This window comes from Sapajus apella, unplaced genomic scaffold (genome assembly GCF_009761245.1).
Source record: "Sapajus apella isolate SASKATOON/1434 unplaced genomic scaffold, GSC_monkey_1.0 scaffold20, whole genome shotgun sequence".
Classification (NCBI taxonomy): domain Eukaryota; kingdom Metazoa; phylum Chordata; class Mammalia; order Primates; family Cebidae; genus Sapajus; species Sapajus apella.
Genome location: NW_022436960.1, coordinates 10,489,135 through 10,513,784, shown reverse-complemented (window position 1 = coordinate 10,513,784; position 24,650 = coordinate 10,489,135). Strand labels below are relative to the sequence as shown.

General features: G+C 43.4%; 1 protein-coding gene and 1 long non-coding RNA gene across 4 annotated transcripts in view; both read left to right on the top strand.

Moving 5' to 3' along the window:
* GOLGA5 (golgin A5) overlaps positions 1-2,217 on the top strand; it is a 38,777-nt gene extending 36,560 nt beyond the window's left edge. Inside the window, exon 13 of one of the 2 annotated variants that reach the window (XM_032287589.1) lies at positions 1,634-2,217. In XM_032287589.1, coding sequence (XP_032143480.1) covers positions 1,634-1,714 — 81 coding nt within the window. In that variant the 3' untranslated portion in view covers positions 1,715-2,217. The remainder of the gene's footprint in view (positions 1-1,633) is intronic. The other variant, XM_032287590.1, reaches the window with a different exon arrangement.
* Positions 2,218-9,361: 7,144 nt separating this feature from the next.
* On the top strand, positions 9,362-14,582 carry LOC116557856. 2 transcript variants are annotated; one of them, XR_004271732.1, is made up of 3 exons: positions 9,362-10,964; positions 12,390-12,446; positions 13,884-14,582. It is a non-coding gene; the product is annotated as an uncharacterized LOC116557856 (long non-coding RNA). The 2 variants fall into 2 exon arrangements; XR_004271733.1 differs by lacking the exon at positions 13,884-14,582 and having other exon boundaries at positions 9,362-10,618; positions 10,864-10,964; positions 12,390-13,144.
* The last annotated feature ends 10,068 nt before the right edge of the window (positions 14,583-24,650 follow it).

Sequence of the window (24,650 nt, the reverse complement as noted above, 5' to 3'; positions counted from 1 at the left end):
GCCCAGGCTGGTCTCAAACTCCTGGGCTCAAGTGATCCTCCTACCTTAGCCTCCCAAGATACTGGGATTACAGGTGTGCACCATTGCACCCAGCCAGCAGTCAATTTTGAAAGAGAGAACTCATTTTTAGTAATTAAGTCGGTAGATTATAAATTTATAATTCATTATGTCTAGAATATAAATTCCTCAAACGCTTTTCCTACAAATAAAATTAACTTAAATTCAGTCTAATAATTACCTCCATTTTAAAACCCTTCTAATGATAAAACAATTTCAATACAAAACAATTTTTTATCTTGATGTTGTAAAGTTGCTTTAATTATTTTTATGTGTTTTTCTTTATTTTCTAGAAGAGTCTCAAGGTTGATTTACTTTCTCCCAGATTTCTTAGCTCTAGTAAAATGGTTACAGTAGTTTGGGATGCTATTTTGCATGTACTGTGTGCCTAAGAAGGCTACTAATTATTTGGAGTAGGTATGTCTAAAAGTAGTTGGGTTGAATTAAGATGGGCTGTTTTCTTTAAAAAGAAATTTCTCTATGATCCACTAGAGGGAAGAGTTATTACTTTAAATAACAAGGTTTTGTGCTTTTTTTTTTTTTTTTTTTTTTTGTCCTGAGACTGAGTCTCACTCTGTCACCCAGGCTGGAGTGCAGTGGCACAATCTTGGCTCACTATAATCTCTGTCTCACGGGTTCGAGCAGTTCTCCCACCTCAGCCTCCCAAGTAGCTGGGGCTACAGGCATGCGCCACTGCACCCAACGAATTTTTGTATTTTTAGTAGAGATTTGAATTTTTAGTAGGGTTTTCACTATGTTGGCCAAGCTGGTCTCGGAACTCCTGACCTCAAGTGATCTGCCCACCTCGGCCTCCCAAAGTGCTGGTATTACAGGCCTGAGCCACTGTGCCTGGCTTAATAACAAGTTTTTAAGAAGGAAAGAGTAGGGAGAACAACAGCAAAAAAAATTGATTGGCATCAGAAAGCATTCAGAATATGCCCTGGAGGGGTTGATTTCCCAGGTGTTAGTGATTATGAGTAACATGGGCACTGTCTGTCATGAGATAGTGCCCATGAGATGTGATTTCTGGCACACTACAAAGTGGTGAGGCACTTAGTGATGGAATCTCATATCATTTCAGTACTACCATGAGGGAATTAAATTTGTCACTGGGGATTGTGTTCTGGGCCCTGCGTCAGCCTCTGAAAGCTGACACATTATTCTTGTCTAGAATATTTTCCCATCTCTTCTTCATCGAACGTTGGTTAAACTCCCTTTCAAAATACTAACCATAACTCTGTTCTAAAAATGTTTTCTAACCAACTTCATGTATACCTAACAGTTTTAATCACTTTGCATTGTAATCACCTGACTGGTTATTTTGCTTACATGTGCATATTATGAATCTGTTGAAGTGGAGGGCTTACTCCTCTCAACTGAATTCTGTAGGAGTAGCGACTCTGTATTACCCTCCATTGCACTAAGCTCATCTAGATGTTTCTTTCATTCCTTCCTTCATGTGCCCCATAAGGGATATAGAGGCAGATAAGACACAGTGCCTGCCCTTAGTGTGCAGTGGGCCTTTGATGAAGATTGGTTTATTGGCTAATCCACAAATTACTTTTTCTTTGTCTAGGCTTTGCTTCACCTCTGGGTCATGATTGTTCTATTGACTTATACACCAGAAATGCACCACGACCAACCGTACGGCAAATGAACCAAGCCTGTTGTTGCAGTGATTGGTTATCTTTTTCTAGACTTGGGATCTGCGAGAAGGCCAATTGCCTAACATTTCTGAGAACAGTGCACAGGATTACTTTATCACTACAGCTTTTAACTTTTTAAGTTATTATACAACTGTTCTGCTACCTAAATCTTCCTATTTCCTTTAAATGGTAAGAGTTCCCAAAACAGTAATTTCACAAGCTCAGCTCTGCTTTTCCTGAGTTCAGTGGTCCTAATATATATGTAGAGAAAGATGCTGGATTGTTCACCCCTGTACAGACCATCTGTATATTAGGTGACATTGATTATGGATTATAATCAGGGAAATTAATTGTATTTAGTGACAAAAATAAAACGTTTTCTTTTTTGATAATTCAGTCTGCTTTTGGATTTTCATATATTTAACTTTGCAAAGAAGATTTGCTTTGTACATGTTATAGGCCTGATTGATGTAAATCTTTTTATAAGTACCTAAATAAAAGAAAAATGTGCATTTTTCTTTTCTAAAATAATGGTTTTTCATCCCCATTAAACAAGACTTTTCCAGATGGACTTTAGTGAATAGAGCCAGACAGAAAGCAGCTGAAGTCGCTTGTGAGTAATTCTTAGTGTTTGCCACTTCTTCCCAATGGATGCTCCAGTCTTCCCCTTTCCATCCCCCTGTGCTGTCTTCCTTGGATTCTTATACACTCACTCATTGCCTTCCTCCTCCCGTTTTCCTTTTCTCCAGCCTATACATTGGATTAGCTCATGATACCCATATCTCCTGCTTGTAGCATTTAGGAATCAAATCTGCCTTAGCAACCTATGCTTTTATGAGGTACTCTTGTGTAGAGATATTCTTCGAAATGAGACATTTTCTTTGAAAATGTATTGTCTGTTTTACATTTGGTCCAATGTATTGTCTGGTTTGACTTTCATTTCATCTACATCTCTGAATCCCTTTTTTTCTTTTTTAAAGAGACAGGGTCTTACTCTGTCACCCAGGCTGGAGGTCAGTGGCACAATCATAGCTAGCTGCAGCCTTGAACTCTTGGGCTCAAGTGACCCTCCTGCTTTAGCCTTCCAAGTTGCTGGGATGACAGGCATGAGCTACCATACCCAGAACAGAGCAGTTTTAAATTTTGAGGTGTCCAGTTTGTCAGTTTTTAAATTATCTTGTTGATACTTTGTGTTTCTATCAAAGAAACCTTTGCCTAACCCAAGGTTACAAAGATTTTCTCCTGTCATTTCATCTAGAAATTTCATACTTTTAGGTTTTCTATTTAAGTCTACGATCCATGTTGAGTTAAATTTTATATCTATACATCCATGTTGATTTAAACTTTCTCTTTTTTTTTAATTTTTAGAGATGGGGTCTTACTTTGGCACCCAGGCCAGAGTGCAGGGGTATCGTCATCGCTCACTGCAGCCGCAAACTCCTGGGCTTAGGCAGCCCTTCCACCTCAGCCTCACAAGGAGCTGTGACCATAGGCATGCACCATCACGCCTGGCTAATCTATCTTTCTTTCTTTCTTTTTCTCTCTCTTTCTTTCTTTTTCTTTCTTTCTCGGTCTCTCTCTTTCTTTCTTTTTTCTCTTTTTCTCTTTCTTTTTCTTCTTTTCTTTCTTTCCTTCTCTCTCTCTCTTTTTTTTTTGAGACAGAGTCTCAGTATGTTGCCCAGATTGGTCTCAAACTCCTGGCCTCAAGAAGTCCTCCCACCTCGGCCTCCTAAAGTGTGATGATTACAAGCATAAGCCACTGCACCTGGCCCTACATGTCTGAATTCTTAGGTTGTTCTGTCACCCAGCTACTCTCTTCGTATATATGGGGAGCTTGGGCTGTGCAAGGGTGTAGTCCTTCCTTTCAGGAGGAGCATCTTGGAAGCAGTCTGCGTGGTGCCTCACTGAAAGCCTGACTGAAGTTTCTGTTCTTTAAATGTGTCTCCATCATGACTTTAATTCTCACAGAAGCCCTATAAATCCTTCAGAAGTTCTGGCACATTATTAGATGTGTATGTTTATTATTTTTCATCAGAAAATGAAGTTTTAAAGGTCATCTTAGGTGTGTGTGAGCTTTTTTTTTCAACTTGGCATGGGTGAAAAAGGCAGAAATCTCCCCATCCTATGAAAGCAGATGTTGGAGTTGGAGGTAGAGGCACAGGACTAAGTCTGTCTAGGACTTACGGCACAGTCTTACTCAGCTGTGTTAGCCCATCGCTATATAAGCTGTCAAGTTCATGGCTGCTCTCAAACAGAGTAAAGTAATAGTCTTGTGAATACATCTTATTTTATTTTTGAGACAGAGTCTCACACTGTCATCTAGGCTGGAGTGCAGTGGCGTCATCTCAGCTCACTGCACCTTCCGCCTCCTGGGTTCAAGCGATTCTCATGCCTCAGCTTCCCGAGTAGCTGGGATTACAGGCATGTGCCACCACACCCAGCTAATTTTTGTATTTCTAGTAGAGCTGGGGTTTCACCATGTTGGCCAGGCTGGTCTCGAACTCCTGGCCTCAGGTGATCTGCCCACCTCGGCCTCCAAAAGCGTTGGGATTGCAGAAGAGAGTCACCACGCCTGGCCTTGTTAATATATCTTAAAGTTGTTCCCCACCGCCTTCTAATTTGGAAATACTTCTGGAAAATGATTAAAACCAGGTTACAAACTTAAAACAGAAACCAGCACGTGCTCCATCCTCATGTATTGCCAGACTTCCCGTCTCTGTGGATGTCCTCCTGGCTTTTGTTGAGATGTCTCTAGGTCCTTTGTTCAGTCTTTACACATTCTTGGCTTTGAAAATAGTTTGACAACGGGCTTCCGGGATTGTTTTCCTGCAGTTACTTAAATATTTAATTGGGTTTCAGTTTCAGGAAATCTTGACTGCTAACAAACTAGGCTGTTTTTTAAACTGCTACCATTCACTTATCCTCAGATGACACAAAACTTTCTTGACCTAATTAAAGGGGTTGCATGAGAGCAGAGTTTTTTCCTTCTCAAATCAATGTATTTATTAAAGACATTGTAAATATGCATGCATGTATTTACACATATATTATCAGAGCTATTGTACTGCTTTTTATTTATAGGTGTCAATTGCAAAATAAGATTATTTTAAAATTTCCCTTTCTCTAGACTTTGTGCTTACTGAAAAATACCATTTTTGGTCAGGCGTGCTAGCTCACACCTATAATCCTAGCACTTTGGGAGGCTGAGGCGGGAGGATCACTTGAGATCAGGAATTTTAAACCAGCTTGAGTAACAGAGTAAGACCTTGTCTATATTTTTTAAAAAAGAAAAAGAAAATGCCATATTTATTGCTATGGAACAGAAACTTCAAAGAAATAGCATGGATTGTATTAAGATATGGTGGAAGTAGGCTTTCCCTGTTAGCTCTGTAAATGAGGGAGTAGAATGGGTGGGGCAGTTCAGCTTTATCTGAAGACGAAGAGCCATCTCACCCTGTGGGGCAGGAGGTGGGAGCCACTTCAGTATGTCTTGCTGGACACCTGTTGCCTGCTGCAAGTGGCCAGCCGAGTGTTGGAAAAGGCCAGTATGGGCATCTTGGTCTGGTAGCAAGAAGGAAAGAACTGGTAAAGCCTAAAGACCTGAGGGACTTTAGGCTCTAATTGGCCAGAAAAAAGGAATACCTGAGAATGGTGTCCTAGTGGCTGTTCTGCACACATGGAGACTGATACTTTATTCCATTTCTTCCCTGAATGAGAAGAATATGAATGAAATGATTCTGAACTTCTATACTTTTTTCGTGGGGGTGGGGAGGAGGGAGGAAGGAGTCTCATTCTGTTACCCGGGCTGGAGTGCAGTGGCGGGATCTCAGCTCACTACAACCTCTGCCTCCCAGGTTCAAGCAATTCCCCCTGCCTCAGCCTCCCAAGTAGCTGGGATTATAGGTGTCCACCACCACACCCAGCTAATTTTTGTATTTTTTTAGTAGAGACAGGGTTTCACCATGTTGGCCAGGCTAGTCTCAAAATCCTGACCTCAGGTGATCCGCCCACCTCCCAAAGTGCTGGGATTACAGGCGTGAGCCACTGCACCCAACCCTGAACTTCCATACTTTAATCAGCGATCTGCTTTCCAGACACAATAAAAATACCTCAAAATAAGTAAAACTCTTTCGTAAGCACACTTGAGCATCAAACGTGCTACATATAGAAGGCTTATTTATAGATGTCTCAAGGAAAATGGATAGTGAAATAATTTTGTTTTAAACCACTCTAAGGCTGCAAAGTAATTTGCATTATGAGGACCCTTTGTACTGGCCACTTCTAGGAACTGGGGATAGAGTAGTCAACAAAGTCCGTGCCCCTGCAGAGCTTTCACTGAAGTGGGAAAGACGGACTCTAGACATCCACATAACACATCACTCAGTGTTAAGTGAGTGAAGAAAAATAAAATGGGGTTAAGGTATAGAGTAAGTTGGGGAGTAGCCAGCGAGCTTCTCTCTGTGGAGGTGGCAGGGCCCAAGTGAGGTCCTGGGCCATGCGAAATACAGGGTGGGCTTTCTAGGGAGTAGGTTCCGCGAGACACAAAGCCTCTGAATGGGCGTGTGCTTAGTGTGTTTGAGAACGGGACTGGCAGTGAGGCCAGAATGGCTGCAAGGGGACAAGTGGAGGGAGGAGGAGGGTAGAGCCAATCCTGTAGGGACTAGTAGGCCAACGTTAGGACTTTGTATAAAAATCGCTTTTTCTTTCTGTTTGGTAACCCCCTCTGCCCCTGAACCACTACCTTCTTTAAACAGGGAAAACCTTTAAAAAGCTATGTTTGGGTTCGGACACGGTGGCTCACGCCTGTAATCCCAGCACTTTGGGAGGCTGAGGTGGGCGGATCACGAGGTCAGGCGTTCAAGACCAGCCTGGCCACTATGGTGAAAACCTATCTCTACTAAAAATACAAAAAACAGCTGGGTGTGGTGATGGGCACCTGCAATCCCAGCTACTCAGGAGGTTGAGGCAGGAGAATCATTTGAACCTGGGAGGCAGAGATTGCAATGAGCCGAGATCATGCCATTGCACTCCAGCTTGGGCAACAGGGCGAGACTCGTCTAAAAAAAAAAAAAAAAATCTACGTTTGGGCATCTACAGACTATAGTTGCTCCACATGCAAATGCTGAAGAGCAATAATTCATTTTGTGGAGGTGAGAACAGGGTATACCTGAGGAGGTACTTTGCTACATACTAAGAACACTAAATCAGTGAAGTTATAGACTCCCCAAAAACTTTTGGTCTCCACCTTCACAGTCAACTCATCTTTGTTCAAGTCATGGACAAACCAAAAAATGAAGTCAAGAGTAGAGCCCTTCACGTCTGAAGGCAAACATCTTCCATCCTTCCACCAGCCTTAGCGTGACTCACTGCCTGGCATCACCACTTTCATGCTGCCAGAGCTCATCAGCTGAAATGTCTTTTGATCCCTTGAGGGGAATGGCGTTACTTTTTTAGCCACTGTTGTATCCCCACTGCCTAGAACAGTGTCTGGCACATAATTGGCCTGCTTTTGACGTTCACTGAACTTCACCGACTGAATCAGGCAAAGCATGAAGCTCAGGCATGAGCCTTTACAGCTTCCTAGACCTTCACTCTGCATCTATTATACAGCTCATCTGGTTTCTGAAACCAGAGCAAAGCAGAGAAATTGTAAGTGGCCAGGTATGTTGACAATTGTGTGGATTTAGATTGAGCAGTGCGGCAGGGCTTCCCCGCAAATTGGGAAAGCCATAAGAATTAACAGCAAAATATGACCTGAAGATATTGCTGGCCATAGATGTTCATAGTTGTGTTCGTCTGTTTTGGCTGCTATAACAAAATAACGTAGACTGAGTGGCTTATAAACAACACAGGTTTACTTCTCACAGTTCTGGAGACTGGGAAGTCCAAGATGAAGGCATCAGCAGATTTGGGGTCTACTGAGGGTCCCCTTCCTCCCAGGCAGTCTTCTTACTATAACCCTACATGGCAGAAGGGGTGAGAGATCTCCCTGGGGCCTCTTTTATGGGCACTTATACCATTCATAATCCATCCTCAGGAGCTAATCATTTCCAAAGGCACCACCTCCAAATAAACTTAACTACTAGCAATTTGCTTTAATTCATAAATATGGCATAAGTCGCGAATCAAAGAATTAATTACAACTTACGTAATCAGGACTAGAACACGTATTCTCAACATAGGTAGTGTTACCCCCAAGGGGGTTAAATTTCCTAGGAGGGCAAAGATACCTTACTGTTTTTATATATAAAGACCCCAGATGTGCATGTAGTATGTAACAGTATATCTGTGGTATTAGGATTGTATGCCTGGGTGGGGCACAGTGGCTCATGCCTATAATCCCACCGCTTTGGGAGGCCAGGACTGGCAGATTGATTGAGCTCAGGAGTTCACAACCAGCCTGTGCAGCATGGTGAAACCTCATCTTTAGAGAAAATATAAAAGTAAGCCGGTGGTGGTGGCATGCATCTGTAGTCCCAGCTACTCAGTAGGCTGAGGTGGGAGGATTACTTGAGCCTAGGAAGTTGAGGCTGTAGTGAGCTATGATCATGCCACTGCACTCCAGCCTGGACAACAGAGCAAAGCCACCCTGTCTCAAAAAAATAAAAAAAAGATTGTATAGGGGTGGTAATAAGGAAAAAAATGTTGAGAAACACTGGGCTAGAATGATAAGGCAGGGAGACTTATTTCCTGCCCTAATGGAGCTTGCATTCTAATAAATGAAACTGGTTTTTTATTAAATTTTTAAATTGGGGCCGGGCGCGGTGGCTCAAGCCTGTAATCCCAGCACTTTGGGAGGCCGAGGCGGGTGGATCACGAGGTCAAGAGATCGAGACCATCCTGGTCAACATGGTGAAACCCCGTCTCTACGAAAAAATACAAAAAATTAGCTGGGCATGTTGGCACGTGCCTGTAATCCCGGCTACTCAGGAGGCTGAGGCAGGAGAATTGCCTGAACCCAGGAGGCGGAGGTTGTGGTGAGCCGAGATCGCGCCATTGCACTCCAGCCTGGGTAACAAGAGCGAAACTCTGTCTCAAAAAAAAAAAAAAAAAAAAAAAAAATTTTTAAATTGACACAGAACAGACATATTTTTGGGGTACATGTGATAATACATTTATATAATTTGTAAAGATTAAATTAGTGTCATTGGGATATCCATCACCTTAATTATTTGTCTTTATGCTAGAAATATTCTAAATATTTTCTTCTAGCCATTTTAAAATGTAAAATAGATTATTGTGAACTATAGTCGCCCTATGGATTTATCAAACAGTGGGTCTTATTCCGTCAACTGTGTATTTGCACCCATTAATTGGCCTCTCTTTATTCCTTCCTCCCCACCACCTTTACTGGTCTCTGGAAACTACCATTCCACTCTCTATCTTCATGAGATCCAAGGGTTTTTTTTTGTTGTTGTTGTTGTTGTTGTTTTTGAGACAGAGTCTTGCTCTTTGCTCTTTCGCCAGGTGCCAGGCTGGAGTGCAGTGGTGTGATCTGGGCTCACTGCAACCTCCACCTCCCGGCTTCAAGCAATTCTCCTGCCTCAGCCTCCCGAATAGCTGGGACTACAGGTGAGCGCCATCATGCCCAGCTAATTTTTGTATTTTAGTAGAGACAGGGTTTCACTATGTTGGCCCGGGTGGTCTTGATCTCTTGACCTCGTGATCCACCCGCCTTGGCCTCCCAAACTGCTGGGATTACAGGCATGAGCCACCACGCCCAGCCACGACATCCAAGGTTTTTACCTCCCACATGAGTCAGTACATGCAACATTTATCTTTCTGTACTTGGTTTATCTCACTTAACATAATGACCTCCAGTTTCATCCATGTTGCTACAAATGACAGGATTTCATTCTTTTTATGGCTGAGTAATATTCCATTGTATGTATATGCCACATTTTCTTTATCCTTTCATCCATAAATAATAGGCATTTAGGTTGATTCTATATTTTGGCTATTGTGAAGAAGAAACTGGTTTTAAAGTCATGCATGACCTGGCCTTCACTGTCCCATGAGTTTCAAGCCACTCCCCACATCTCATTCCACCCACAGCTCTTGACCCCTGTGCTAGTCTGTTACTGTTCTGATTATTCACTGCCTCTTCCTATGGGAGGATTTGACTTCCTGTCCCACTGATGTCAGCCTTGGCCACATGACCTGACTTGCTTTGACTCATCAGCCAGATACTAGTAGTGAAATATTAGTGGAAGAGACATGTTCCCTTCCTCAGCAGAAGCTTTAAGAGTCATCTGTGGCTTTGACACCTAACTCATTCCTCCTTCATGAGTTTAGCATGTCCCAGATAGGGGCTGTCCTTCAGCCTAGGCCCTGCAACGAAGCGTCATGGAGTGGAGCAAAACATAAAACATGTCCACAGTGGACATGTGGCTTGAATGAAAAGTAAATCTTTGCTTTTGTGGGTTCCTGAAATTTAGGAGGAATAGCTAGCAATAGCTGACTAGTGTGTCCACCAGTGCATTAGCCAAGCTTTCTCCCTACTTCCAGACCTACCCTTCTTGGCTCTTGTCCCCTCCTGATGTCAGCATAGATGCAACTTTGTGAAATCAGAACTCCTTCTTTCCCTGCAAAAAGAAAAAAATACTAGCCTAGGTGCTAGTAGGCAGAATAATGCTCCCCACAAAGACGACTGTGCCCTCATCACTGAAACCTGTAAATATGTCATCTTAGAGGGCAAAGTTGGTGTTGCAGATACGGTTAAGGGTCACAAAATATGGAGATTATCCTGAATTACCCCACAGGGATCCTTAAAAGATGGAAAAGGAAGCAGAAGAATCAGAGAAGATGAGGCAGTGGAAGCAGAGGTTACAGCAATGCCGTTCTTGGCTTTGAAGGCAGAGGAAGGAAGGGGCTCTGAGCCACAGACTACAGGAAGCCTCTAGAAGCTGAAAAAGGTGAGGAAACAGATTCTCCCCTAAAGCCTTTGAAAAGAAATGCAGTCCTGCTGACACCTTGATTTTAGCCCAGTGAGACCCGCTCCAGACTTCTGATCTCTAGAAATGCAGGAGAATACATTTGTGTTGTTTTAAGCCTCTAAGCTTGTGGTAATTTGTTACAGCAGCCATAGAATATGGGCGTGGCATCCCTCCCTGGCGAGGAGCTCCCAGAGCACCCTCATCACAGTCCTTGTGCTTCACAGGGTTGTGTCTTCACTTCTCCCCGGCCAGCTGGACTCCAAGCTTGACCTTTCTACACTTCCACGGTTGTCTCTTCAGAGCCCAGAATAGTGCAAGGAACTTAGTAAGTACTCAGTGCAGGTTTGTGGAATGAACAAAATTCAAAACCACAACTAACTTAGAGCTGAATGCTACTATTTTCTGACTTGATGGCTTAAGTAGCTGTGGTCCTGGGGAGCCACTTAACATCTCTGACCTTCAATTTCCTTGTTGTTAAAAATGGAGAAATGGCCACCATCACAAAGAATTCCGCCATAGGTAAAAAGAGCATTTTCTAAGTTGTAAAGTGCATTCAAATTTGAGTTTGTTGGGTAGATGTTTATAAAGTCGAATGAAGCTGAGATGGTGAAAAAACAGCCCTGCTAGACAATCAACCTTGTTTCCAGCACAGTATAAACAATACTCAGAACAAGACATTGACAAGGCCAGTCTTGGAGCACAAAAATTACAAAACACTCCCTTCTTCTAACAAGCATTATTCCTTTCTGAACAGTTGCTGCTGCTTTGTCAATACCAACTCAAGCCTCCATTTTAACCCTCCGAGATAACAATGAGTGAGCTACTCAGTCACCAAATGCCCCTGCTTCTTGACAACATCCATCCCAGAACTGGCCCCCATTACTTAATCTCCCACACAACGTTCCAACACAAGCCAAAACCCTTTAAGAAGCCCCTGTCAGCAGGGCTCAGCAGTTCACACCTATATCCCAGCTCTTTGGGAGGCAGAGGTAGGAGGATCACTTGAGTCCAGGAGTTCAAGACCAGCCTAGGCAATATGGTGAGACCATGTCTCTACAAAAAATTTAAAAATTAGCGAAGTGTGGTGGTGCATACCTGTAGTCTTAGCTACTTGGGAGGCTGAGTTGGGAGGACTGCTAGAGCCCAGGAGTTCGAGATTACAGTGACCTGTGGTCGCACCACTGCACTCCAACCCGGGCAACAGAGGAAGACCCTATCTCTTAAAAAAAAAAAAAAAAAAAAAAGCCCCTATCATCTCCTGCTACCGACATGTGCTTGAGTACACAGTCTCCCTTGCTGCAGCAAGTCTAATAAAACCTACTTTTGGTAGTTTTGTTTTGTTTATTTGACTACAAGTGTGGTCTTTAGTCAGCTCTGATAGAAGCTCCTCATATTCAGTTCTATATTTTACAGACAGACAGATCCAAAGACCCATCAAGGTCCTCCGATTAGCAGTAGAAATGAGATCAAGCATACGTTTTGTTTGTTTTCACACAGCCTCGGGTTTGGCCTATTTGGTTACTGAATATGCTAGTGTATCAAATTTGTCTGGCACAGAATCTTCTACTTTTCATCTTGACTAGGACCTTCCAGTAGCTTTTGGGCCAGGAGAAAACCTGCCATATTTTTTCAGATAATGCTTAGTTCTGGGACGAAGCCAGACACATTCTGATGAGAGTTAATCGTTCTTTATCAGTATGAGAGGAAGCAGGTGTGGGTTCCCCACTGACATCTGATTTATTTCTTTGAGCTCTTGGAACAGACACTTCATCAGCCACCCAAGCAGGAAACTGCCTTTCTGCAGAAGGTAAACAAGAGGGTTTTCTTTATTCTTAGCCATAAAATTGGACCTAAAAAGCATTTCAAATCACTTGGAGTTTTTTTTCTTCTGATTATCTGAATTACATTCCTCAATTGTGGGAAATACAGAAAAGAAGAAAATATTCACCCATAGACCCAACACTCCAGACTAATACGTTGTCCCATTTGGCCTGTTTCCTTCCAGCCTTTTTTTTTTTTTTTTTTTTTTTCCCAATTTTGAATGTGTATGTAGGTAGGAAAGTCTGGAAGTAGAAGGAGAGCAGCTTTTAATAGAGGTCATACTGTATATACGATTTTCATTTTCAATTGCGTTTTAAAATTACATAACACATGAATACGTGCTCACCATAAAGATCCCAAACAATGCCATACGCAGAGCAGAAAGTTCTAGTGCTCTTCAGCACTGCACCTTCTTCCCATTTTCCAGTGATAACTTCTGTTAAATTTGGAAGAACTGGAATAAATAGACACAGTACTTTAGGGTTACTTAGTACTCATAAGTATTCAGTAAGTAAGTGCTTAGCACTGGGTAAGGGCAGGTGTGGCAGTTGGTAAATTGATTCTTCCCATCCCAGCAGTGGCAAACAGACCCTTACCTGACCTCAGTGATCTCCTACCTCCTAGGCGTGCTTTCATATAATTCCTTCCTTGTGAGTGCAGGTGGGACCTGTGACTTGCTTCTAACCAATACAGGTATTGATCGACTTACGACCTATGCAACTTACGACCATTCGACTTTACGACCACAATCGCTAGCCACGACTGCCCTGTGTCTGGCAGCGCAAACGTTGCCCAGCTGGGCGTACGACAGTGCGGACCAGCTTCCAGCAGCACTACCATCTCCGCGTGCATATAGCCTACTCAACTTACGACCAAATCGTGTTACGACCGGTCTGTCGGAACCAATCATGGTTGTAAGTCGAGCACTAGCTGTAGAATATGGCAAATGTGAGGGAATGTCACTCCTAAGATTGGGTTACGTTCTATGAAAAAGTGATAGGCTGTCAGGCTTATGGTTATATTATTTTATAGAGAATTCCATCTTAGCTGGTGGGATCCTCCTGTTGGCTTGATGAAGCGAGCAACCCTGAGGGGAGCCCATGTGGCAAGAGACTACACGCAGCGTCTAGGGCCTTAGGCAGCCTCCAGCTGACAGCCAGCAAAAAGCCAGGCCCTCAGTAAAACAAGTGCAAGGAAAGGAATTCTGTCAGCCACCTGAATGAACTTGGAAGCACATGCTTCCCCAGCAGAGACTCCGGACCAGACCACAGGCTTGGCTGACATCTTGGTTGTGGCCTTGTGAAACCAAGAACAAAGGACTTTACTGAACTATGCCCAGATGCCTCACCCACAGCAATAGTGAGATAATAAGTGTGTGTTGTTTTAAGCAAAGATGCCACAATTGTGGTAATTTGTTTTGCAGGGGGAGGAACTACTCTAGCTTTTCTGTGCATTTCCATCCTGGAGTGCTCAGGACTTCTCAGGTTTTAAGCAGGAAATACACAATTGACACTGGCAGGGAAATCCAGTTCCACCTAATTTCAGGTGTGTTCACATTCAGTGGCTCAAACACTGTAAGCTTTCTCCTCTTAGCTCTTTGTTGTGTCAGCTTAACTCACAGGCAGCTAGTCCTCAAAGATGACCACATCATTTAATTCACATCCAGTCAGCTTGGCAGCCTCACGGAAAAAGAATGCTGCCTTTTCCCAGTACATCCAGCAAAAAGCCCCGGGCTTGGTGTATGTTGGCTCTGGTTGGACTAACTAAGACATGTGCCCACTAGTCCCTGGGAACAGGTGGATGTGGTTCATATGCCTCATCCAGACCTCATGAGCCGAAAGGAGGAGAGCTGAGCACTAAAAGGAAATAAGGTTGGTCCCAGGTGGAGAAGATGGAACAGAAGCTGAATTAAAACAGCAACCATCCAGACCATGGATATGTATATTCATATTGCAGACAATGGAATATGGAATTGCATATTCATTTGGATCCATATCCATGTATCTATTGTTGACATAACAATGTAACAGTATTACAGTAAATACCTCCCATAAACTTTGCAACATGTTTATGAAAATAAACATGATGGCCAGGTGGGGCGACTCAGGCCTACAATCCCAGCACTTTGGGAGACCAAGGCAGGTGGATCACTTGAGCTCAGGGGTTCAAGACCAGTCTGGGCAACATGACGAAACGCTGTCTCTAGAAAAAAAAGTGGTGGCACTCACCTGCAGTACCAGCTACTCAGGAGGCTCAGGTGGGAGGATTGTTTGAGCCTGGGGGGCAGAAGTTGCCATGAGCTGGAATTGTGCCACTGCACTCCATCTTGGGTGGAGCAAAATTCTTTTCAAAAGAAAAAAAAAATGGCAGACAAGTTGAAAAGATAACACAATGAATATCCATACGCCCCTCACTTAGACGTCACTGTTAACATTTTGCCCCAGCTGTTCTTTTTTTTTTTTTCTGACTAACTTAAGTTGAATTATAGACACCGTGACACTTTATCCCAGGATATTCCAGCTTGGACCTAAGAATAAAAGTAGCCTCCTATATAACAATAAAATCACTAACACATCCAGTAAATCTAACATTGTGCAATGATATTATATATGGTCCATAGCTAAATTTTTCTAACAATTCAAAAAATGTTTTTGTAAGCTATTTTTAATTTCTGTTCTGATCCAGGATCCAACCCACAATTGAATTGGATTATCATTCTCTTCAGTCTCCTTTATCTAGAACAGCTTTATTCCCTTTTTTGGTACTTCATATGTTGATATTTTGAAGACTATGAGCCAGTCATAACATAAGAATTTATTTCTTTGTGATTATATTCAAGTTCAACACTTTGGAAAGAATACTATATAGGTGATGTTGAATCACTACATCACTTCAAGAAGCAGACAATGTCAGTAATGCTAACTTTGATCACTTGGTTAAAATGGTTTCTTCTAGTTCTCTCCATTATAAAAGTGTATTCTTTGTCAACAAATGTGTGAAACCTTGAGACCTTGCAAATTTCCTATTCCCTAACAAACTTTCAGCAACTTGAGAATGCATTGGTGATCCTTGTCTAAATTATATTTAGATGCAAAATGGTGATTTTCTAATTCTATCATCAGTTCTTCTATTGTTGGCTGTTTTCTGTCTCTCTACCCCCCCTTTTAAAAAATACTATCAATCTCTACTTATAGATTGTTTTTTAAAAATTAAATATGTTAAAATCATTATCCTCATTATATATATATATATATATATATATATATATATATGTAATTTTTTTTGGCATGGGGGGCAGGGTCTTCTTGCTCTGTTGCCCAGGCTGGAGTGCAGTGGTGTGATAATGGCTCACTGCAGCCTCAACCTCCTGGGCCCAAGCAATCCTCCCACCCCAACTGAGCTGGGACCACAGGTGCACTGCACCCTACACCCAACTAATATTTCTGTAGAGATGGGGTCTCCCTATGTTGCCCAGGCTGGTCTTGAGCTCCTGGGCTCAAATAATCCTTCCACTCCAGCCTCCCAAAGTATTGGGGTTATAGATGTAAGCCACCATGCCGGCCACTGTTGATATTTCAATTGTCCCAGATTTGGCCCATGGGAGTCCCTTCAACCTGTGGCCTGACCTCTTCCCATTAATTTCAAGCACTTCTTTGCTTTCTTCACTTTGCTTCTTTGCATGCCAAGATGTTCCAGTCTAATCTAGTTCTTCCCTGCCCTGGACCTGGAATCAGCCATTTCTGCAGAAAGCTGCGGTTCCTTTTAGCAGAGAATGGTATTTAGAATCCAAGGGCCTCACTTTAGGATCTTCCATACAATTTTTAAGGCTGCTAACCACCATTTTACTTATTTATTATTAGTATTATTTTGAGACAGAGTCTCCTTCTATCACCCAGGCTGGAATACAATGCTGCGATCTTGGCTCACTGTAACCTCCACCTCCTGGGTTCAAATGATTCTCCTGCCTCAGCCTCCCAAGTAGCTGGGACTAAGGGCACGTACCACCACACTCAGCTAATTTTTGTATTTTTAATAGAGACAGGGTTTCACCATGTTGGCCAGGCTGGTCTCGAACTTCTGACCTCAAGTGATCCGCTCACCTCAGCCTCCCAAAGTGCTGGGATTACAGGTATGAGCCACTGTACCCAGTCAAGAATGGCATTTAGAATCCAAGGACCTCACTTTAGGTCCCTCCCACAACAGGTGGGAATTGTGGGAGTTACATTTCAAGCCTGGCTGGCTACTCTTAATTTGCTTTTATAACATTAAACAGTGGTTTTGACTCTCTTCCTTTCCATGTGCTGATCAGTAAGCAATCATTGATAGAGAATATTGGACACAGCAGAGGACTAGCTCACCAATGTGAGAGCACGCAATGCCACCATTTTTGGATGAATGATTGATGAGTATCAAGTTGCCCAGTAATGGGCCAGCTAATTTGACCAAGCGTCCGTGGAAAGTCTTTGAATACATGCAATCCCATTGTAGGTTTAATACTACAATAGTTTCAAAGTAGCAAATAAATGTAAACAATCATTAAAGATATTCGCAATAGCTGAAATATGACATAAAAATATCTGTGACTTCCATTGATAACAAATTCACAGGCATCAAATTGTGGTTTGTTGTCTACATTCACAATTACATAAAATGCTAAATTTTATTTTATTTTTATTTTTTAAGGAGGAGTCTCATTCTTTCACCTAGGCTGGAGTGAAGTGGTGCAATCTCGGCTCACTGCAACTCCGTGCCCCCGTGGTTCAAGCGCTTCACTTGCCTCAGCCTCCAGAGTAGCTGGGATTGCAGGTTCCCGCCACCACACCTGGCTAATTTTTGCATTTCTGGTAGAGACAGGGTTTCACCATGTTGGCCATAGTGGCCTCGAACTCCTGATCTCAGATGATCCACCCACCTTGGCCTCCCAAAGTGCTAGGATTACAGGCGTGAGCCACCAGGCCTGGCCAATGCTAAGATGCAACAGCAAACCCTAGGTTGAAAATCCCTGCATTAGATGGAAGACGCCTAGGTCCCTCGGCGCCCCCCACCACCGCCCCTCGCTCGAAAGACAGTTTCGTAGTTGGCCACCTGGTGATCACACAATGAAATTTTATTCTACTAAGCCATTGGAAGTTGTTTGTTATAGTAGCTAGGATTACTTATATTAACCAACACAGAAATCAAGCTTTAGATTTAAGAAGTCCAATACATAAAAAGAAATCCACACATAGACAAATCATAATGAAATTGCACAAAAACAGAATTAGTTCTGATTTGTTTGTTTGTTTTAGTGAGAGGGTCTTTCTCTGTCACCCAGGCTAGAGTGTAGTGCTACAATCATAGCTCACTGCAGCCTCATACTCCTGGGCTCAAGCAATCCTCCCACACCAGCCTCCCAAGTAGCTAGGACTATGGGCGTGTGCTACCATGCTGGCTAATTTTTTTTAATTTTATTTTTGTGGATATGGAGTCTTGCTTTGCTGCCCAGGCTGCTATTAAACTTCTGACCTCAAGCGATTCTTCCCCCTTGGCCTCCCAAAGCTCTGAGATTACAGGTGTGAGCCACCACACCTGGAAGAGAAAATCTTTAAAGCAGCCAAGGAGAAAAACAAGATTGCTTTCAATGAGACTAACAGCTGACTTCTCATGAGCAATAATGGAAGCCAAAGGACAGGGCATGATTACCTTCGATGTCTGAGCAAACATAAACTGTCAGCTTAGAATTCTATATTCAGCAGAAGTTCTTTTAAGAATAAGAATGAAATAAAGACATTTTCAGACCAAAAAAAAAAAAAAAAAAATGGGCTGTTTGAAGTTAGTTACACCAGATTCTGGGAGAATAAGAAGGATGATTCCCATGACCCAGGTTGCTCTGGGCTGTCTACTTTTGCCCCAGCCTGAGCAGTAGCGAATGTGAAATGTGAACCATACTGTGCCCCATCACTATTCTTGGCTGAGAATAAGTTACATAAACAGTGATATAGTTAGCTACTGCTATGTAACAAAATCCCTCCAAACTCAGCGATGTAAAACAACGGTATTGCTCATGAGTCAATAGGACAGTCTATTCATCTGGACTAGGCTCGGCTGATCTTAGCTGAGCTTACTCATGGTCTACAGTTAGCTAGCAGGTCTGCTGGACACTGACTGGTCTAAGTGGCCTTACTCATATATCTGAGTAGGCTGGCCATTGGCTGGAGTGATGGGGGCAACTGGGCTATGTGTCTTCCGCCATCCAGCAGGCTAGCTTGAGCTTATTCACATGGGTGTGGCAGGGCTCCAAGGGAGTGAGGAAAATTGCAAGACCAGGCTTGGAACGGGCACATTGTCACTTCCATTTTATTCTGTCGGTCAAAGAATAAGGCCAGCCCAGCTTCAAGAGGTCAGGAAACAGACTCTACCTCTGAGTGGAAGAAGCCAAAAAGTCATCTTACAAAAAGGCGGGGAGGGGAATCATGAATCAGTGGGGCCATTTTCCCCCCACATTTATCAAAGTGACTTTGAAATAAAGGCCACAAGCTAGTGTGTTGTGGCTCTAGAGGAAGAAATCTTGGGGAAATTATAAAAAGTCCCAGGTGCCACACCCTATAAATATATCATTTCATCTTTGTAACCACCCAAACAGTTAGGTGCCATTGGTGGGGAGAGCAGGTAACCTGACTGAGGTCTCCTTGATAAAGCAAGGTCAATGATAAAGCCAGGACTTGAACCGGGTAGTCTAACATCAGGGCCAATCTCTCACCCACCTACTCTGTTGCCTTCCTGACAATGACACTGAGAGTGTGAATCTGGGTGTGTGGCTGTTTGTACGTCACAATCTTTCTAGGCTTCAGATACTTCAGTGTTTTGTTTTCTTAACAAACACATGTGAGACTAAGATGTACTAATTCTTGTTAGTGCTTTGGTTGGGCCTGCAGCTCTGCCAATTATCACTGGGTCTCTGAGTTTTCCTCATCGGTAAAGCGGGGACACATCTCCCACAGTGGTTGCAAGGATCTGATGAAATGATGTATTTGACAATGCCTCGTTCTTCCCAGCGTACAGCAGGCACTGGTGTCTGTTTCCTTCTCTGGTATCTTCTTCTATTCACTGGGAAAATCCCAGGGGCTGGAGCAGCTTTGTCAGGCCACCTGATGAGAAGAGGGCATCTTTGCAAGCTGTTTCCTCAGTCATCCTACGCGGAATGCTATTTCTGCCAAAGTGTAATTAAATCCTGGAGCAGCGAGCACAGATAATGAATGGTGAGCCTCGGTTAATGTCTACAACTGTGGAAGAGCCTAGTCACGGGAAATTAGTATTTATTGTGTAATTAGGATGCTCAGTTGGCAGGAAGAGGGTGAGTAGCTTGCCTGTCTGCAGCGGCAGATGGAGGGCTGGGTCTCCCCTGGGCACAGCGGGCCACACGTGGGCAGGACAGGGGCAGGAGTCCCAGGGTTGGGGGTGTAGCCCAACTCCCTGTGTGCATGGAGGCTACACCCACAGCCCCATTGTTTCTGCCAGCAGGTTTTCAGCTCAGGGGTCAACATCAGAAACCGGAGTGGGCTTATCTGAACTTTGAGTTACAGTGAAATGGAAAGATGAATTATTTAAACTTTTTTTTTTGGTGGGGAAGGGGATGGAGTTTTGCTCTTGTCACCTAGGCTGGAGTGCAGTGGTGTGATCTTAGCTCCTTGCAACCTCCAACTCCTGAGTTTAAGCGTTTCTCCTACTTCAGCCTCCCGAGAAGCTGAGATTACAGGTGCCTGCCACCATGCCCACCTAATTTTTTTGTATTTTTAGTAGAGACAGGGTTTCACCATGTTGGGCAGGCTGGTCTCAAACTCCTGACTTCAGGTGATCAACCCACCTCGGCCTCCCAAAGTGCTGGGATTACAGGCGTGAGCCACCGAGCCTGGCCAAATTATTTAAACTTTTACATCGTATTTATTTATTTATGTATGTTCTGAATAAGTAATGCATTCACATGATTCTAACATCAAAGTGTATGAAAAGACAGGCCAGGTGCAGTGGCTCATGCCTGTAATCCCAGCACTTTGGGAGGCAGGTGGATTACTTGAGGCCAGGAGTTTGAGACCAGCCTGGACAGCATGGTAAAACCCCATCTCTAGTAAAAATATAAAAATTAGCCAGGGATAGTGACACATGTCTGTAGTCCCAGTTGCTCAGGAGGCTAAGGCAGGAGAATCACTTGAACCCAGAGACGGAGGTTGAAGTGAGCCGAGATTGCACCACTGCACTCTAGCCTGGGCAATAGAGTGAGACTCAGTTTCAAAAAACAAAAAGTTTAAAAAGACAAACCGAAAATCTTCCTCCCACCCTGACTTCCATTAGGCTTATACAAGCAAATCCAAATATATATTCTCTCTCCAGGTTTTTAAAAAATACAAATGTCAACAAACACATGTTTTGAGCTTTTTTTTTCTTTAACCAAAAAGCTTCCCTTTAGGGTAGTGACACTACTCTATATGATACTGTAATGGTGGATACACATTTGTCTAAACCCACAGAAAATGCAACACCAAGAGTAAACCCTAATGTAAACGATGGACTTTGGGGTCAGGTGCAGTGGCTCACACCTGTAATTCTAGCATTTCGGGAGGTCAAGGCAGGAGAATCACTTGAGCCCAGGAGTTCGAGACCACTCTAGCCAACATTTCTGTCTCTAGAAAAAATTTTATTAAAACCCTCTTAACAATTGGAAACCAATAATAAAAAAAAGAAAAGAAAAAATTTAAAAAATTAGCTGGGTGTGGTGGCACATACCTACACATACCTGAGTAGTCATAGCTTCTTAGGAGGCTGAGACAGGAGGATCCCTTGAGCCCAGGAGATAGAGGCTGTAGTGAGCTGTGAACTATGGACTCTGGGTGATTATGATGCATCAGTGGCGGTTCATCCGTTGTCATAAATGCACCACTCCGGCAGGGGATGTGGATGGTGGGGGAGGCTGGGCATGGGTCAGGGCAGGGGCTAGACAGGAACTCTTTGTACCTTTCTCTCAGTTTTGCTCTGAACCTAAAACTGCACTAAAAAATAGAGTCTATTTTTTAAGATTTGTTTCCTTATTTTAAACAAATAGCTGCATGGAATTCCACCGGACAGATGTGTCCCCTTTTCTTTAAGCAGTCACCTACTAGCAGACATTAAGGTTGTTTCCAGTCTTCAGCTATTACAAGCAATATCCAAGGAATAATGCTGAATGAACGATGAATGACACGGGTCCTTTTGCGTGGGTGTGTGTGGTCCTTTATGCTTGTGTTAGTCAGGGAACAGGCCACATTCTGTAACAAAAAGACCATGTAGCAGCACAGCAAGCCAAGGCTGGCAGGACAGGCCACTATCCTGAATTCTGCTTACAGGAAGGAGAGAGAAAGTCCAGGGCAAGTAAGACTTTTATTTTATTTTATTTTCAAGATGGAGTTTTGCTCTTGTTGCCCAGGCTGGAGTACAATGGCACGATCTCAGCTCACTGGGACCTCCACCTCCCTGGTTCAAGAGATTCTACTGCCTCAGTCTCCCAAGTAGCTGGAATTACAGGCATCCACCACCATGCCCAGCTAATGTTTTGTATTTTTAGTAGAGATGGAGTTTCACTATGTTGGTCAGGCTGGTTTTGAACTCCTGACCCCAGGTGATCCACCCACCTTGGTATCCCAGAGTGCTGGGATTACAAGTGTGAGCCACTGTGCCCAGCCCAAACAAGACCTTTAAATAGCCAAGGGCAGAGCTGGTGTAGATCACTTCTGTCCCCGTTCTGCTGGTGAGAACACAGTGTCATGGCCATAGCTGGCTTTTGGGAAAGGCCCTCACTATCTGGGAACATGCCCAGGAAGAAGGAAAGAACAAGGCCAGGAACAGTGGCTCACACCTGCCATCCCAATACTTTGGGAGGTCAAGGCAGGAGGATTGCTCGAGGCCAGGAGTTTGAGACCAGCCTGGCCAATACGGCAAACCCCATCTCTACTAAAAATACAAATATAGCTGGGTATGGTGGTAGGCGCCTATAATTTCAACTACTGAGGCCGAGAATCACTTGAACCCCAGAGTCGGAGGTTGCAATGAGCTGAGATCACACCACTGCACTCCAGCCTGGGCAACAGAGGAAGACTCTGTCTCAAAAAATAAAAAAAGAAAGAAAGAAAAAAAAAGAATGAATCTTGGTAAAATTTGTTTGATAGGCAAAACTGTCTTGAAATATGGGTCCAAAGTCAAAAAGTCATAACGGTTGGGAATCACTGACCAGATGATCCCTTCTAGCTCTGAAAAAAATCCTCCCACCCCCATGCAAAAAAGAACATGAAAATAACAAGTGTTAGGGAAAATGTGGAGAAATTGGCACCCTTGTGCACTGTTAGTGGGATTGCAAAATGGTGCAATCCTATGGAAAATAGTATAAAGTTTCTTTTTTAAAAATAGAATCACCATGTGATCCAGCTGCTATAGTGTGAATGTAAATTTCATGTTGAAATGCAGTCCCCACTGTGTTGGTATTAAGAGATGAGGCCTTCTGGGGAATTATAAAGTTATGGGGGCAGAGCACTCATGAATGGGGTTAATGCCCTTATAAAAAAGCCTCCAGGGAACTGTTGGGCCCTTCCATGCGAGAAAGCAGCATTTGTGCTTTTTTGTTCTCTTCCACATGTGATAATGCAGCAACAATGCACCATCTTGGAAGCAGAGAGTAGTCCTCACTGGACACCAAACCTGCTGGCACCTTGCATTTGGACTTCCCAGCCTCCAGAGCTGTGAGTAAATAAATGTCTGTCGTTTATAAATTATTTAGTCTAGCCGGGCGCGGTGGCTCAAGCCTGTAATCCCAGCACTTTGGGAGGCCGAGGCGGGTGGATCACGAGGTCAAGAGATCGAGACCATCCTGGTCAACATGGTGAAACCCCGTCTCTACTAAAAATACAAAAATTAGCTGGGCATGATGGTGCATGCCTGTAGTCCCAGCTACTCGGGAGGCTGAGGCCGGAGAATTGCTTGAACCCAGGAGGCGGAGGTTGCGGTGAGCCGAGATCGCGCCATTGCACTCCAGCCTGGGCAACAACAGCAAAACTCCGTCTCAAAAAAAAAAAAAACAAACAAAAATAAATAAATAAATAAATTATTTAGTCTTAGGTATTTTGTTACAGCAGTGCAAATGGACTACCACATCAGCAATCTCAATTCTGGGTATATATTTAAAAAAATTGAAAGCAGGGACTCTAGCAGATAGTGTACACCCTTGTGCATAGCAGCATTATTTACAATAATCAAGAGGTAGATGGCTGGGCACGATCGCTCATGCCTGTAATCCCGGCATTTTGGGAGGCCAAGGCAGGTGGATCACTTGAGGCCAGGAGTTCAAGACCAGCCTGGCCATCCTGGTGAAACCCCATCTCTACTAAAAATACAAAAATCAGCTGCATGTCGTGGCGTGCCTGTAATCCCAGCTACTTGGGAGGCTGAGGCAGGAGAATCGCTTGATCCCAGGAGGCAGAGGTTGCGGTGAGCCGAGATCGCGCCATTGCACTCCAGCCTGGGTAACAAGAGCGAAACTCCGTCTCAAAAAAAAAGGATAAAAAATAGTGTGGTGCACTAGCTGTTCACCACAATGCACAGCTAATTTTGTGTTTTTAGTAGAGACAGAGTTTCTCCATGTTGGTCAGGCTGGTCTCAAACTCCCAATCCCAGGTGATCTGCCCACCTCAGCCTCCCAAAGTGCTGGGATTACAGGTGTGAGCCACCACACCTAGCCAACATAATTCTTTATCATGAAAAGTTTCTCATTTTTGAATAAACAAACTGTGGTGTATCCAGATGACAAAATATTATTGAATGCTAAAAAGAAATTGTATTAGTTCATTCTCATGCTGCTAATAAAGACATAAATGAGACTGGCTAATTTATAAAGGAAAGAGGTTTAATGAACTCACAGTTCCACATGGCTGAGGAGGCCTCACAATCATGGCAAAAGACGAAGGAAAAGCAAAGGGACTTCTTGCATGGTGGCAGGCAAAAGAGCGTGTGCAGGGGAACTACCCTTTATAAAACCATCAGCTCTTGTGAGGCTTATTCTTTACCGCAAGAACAGCATGGAAAAACCCATCCCATTATTCAATTACCTCCACCTGGACCCACCCTTGACATGTGGGGGTTATTACAATTCAAGGTGAGATTTGTGTGGAGACACAGCTAAACCATATCAGAA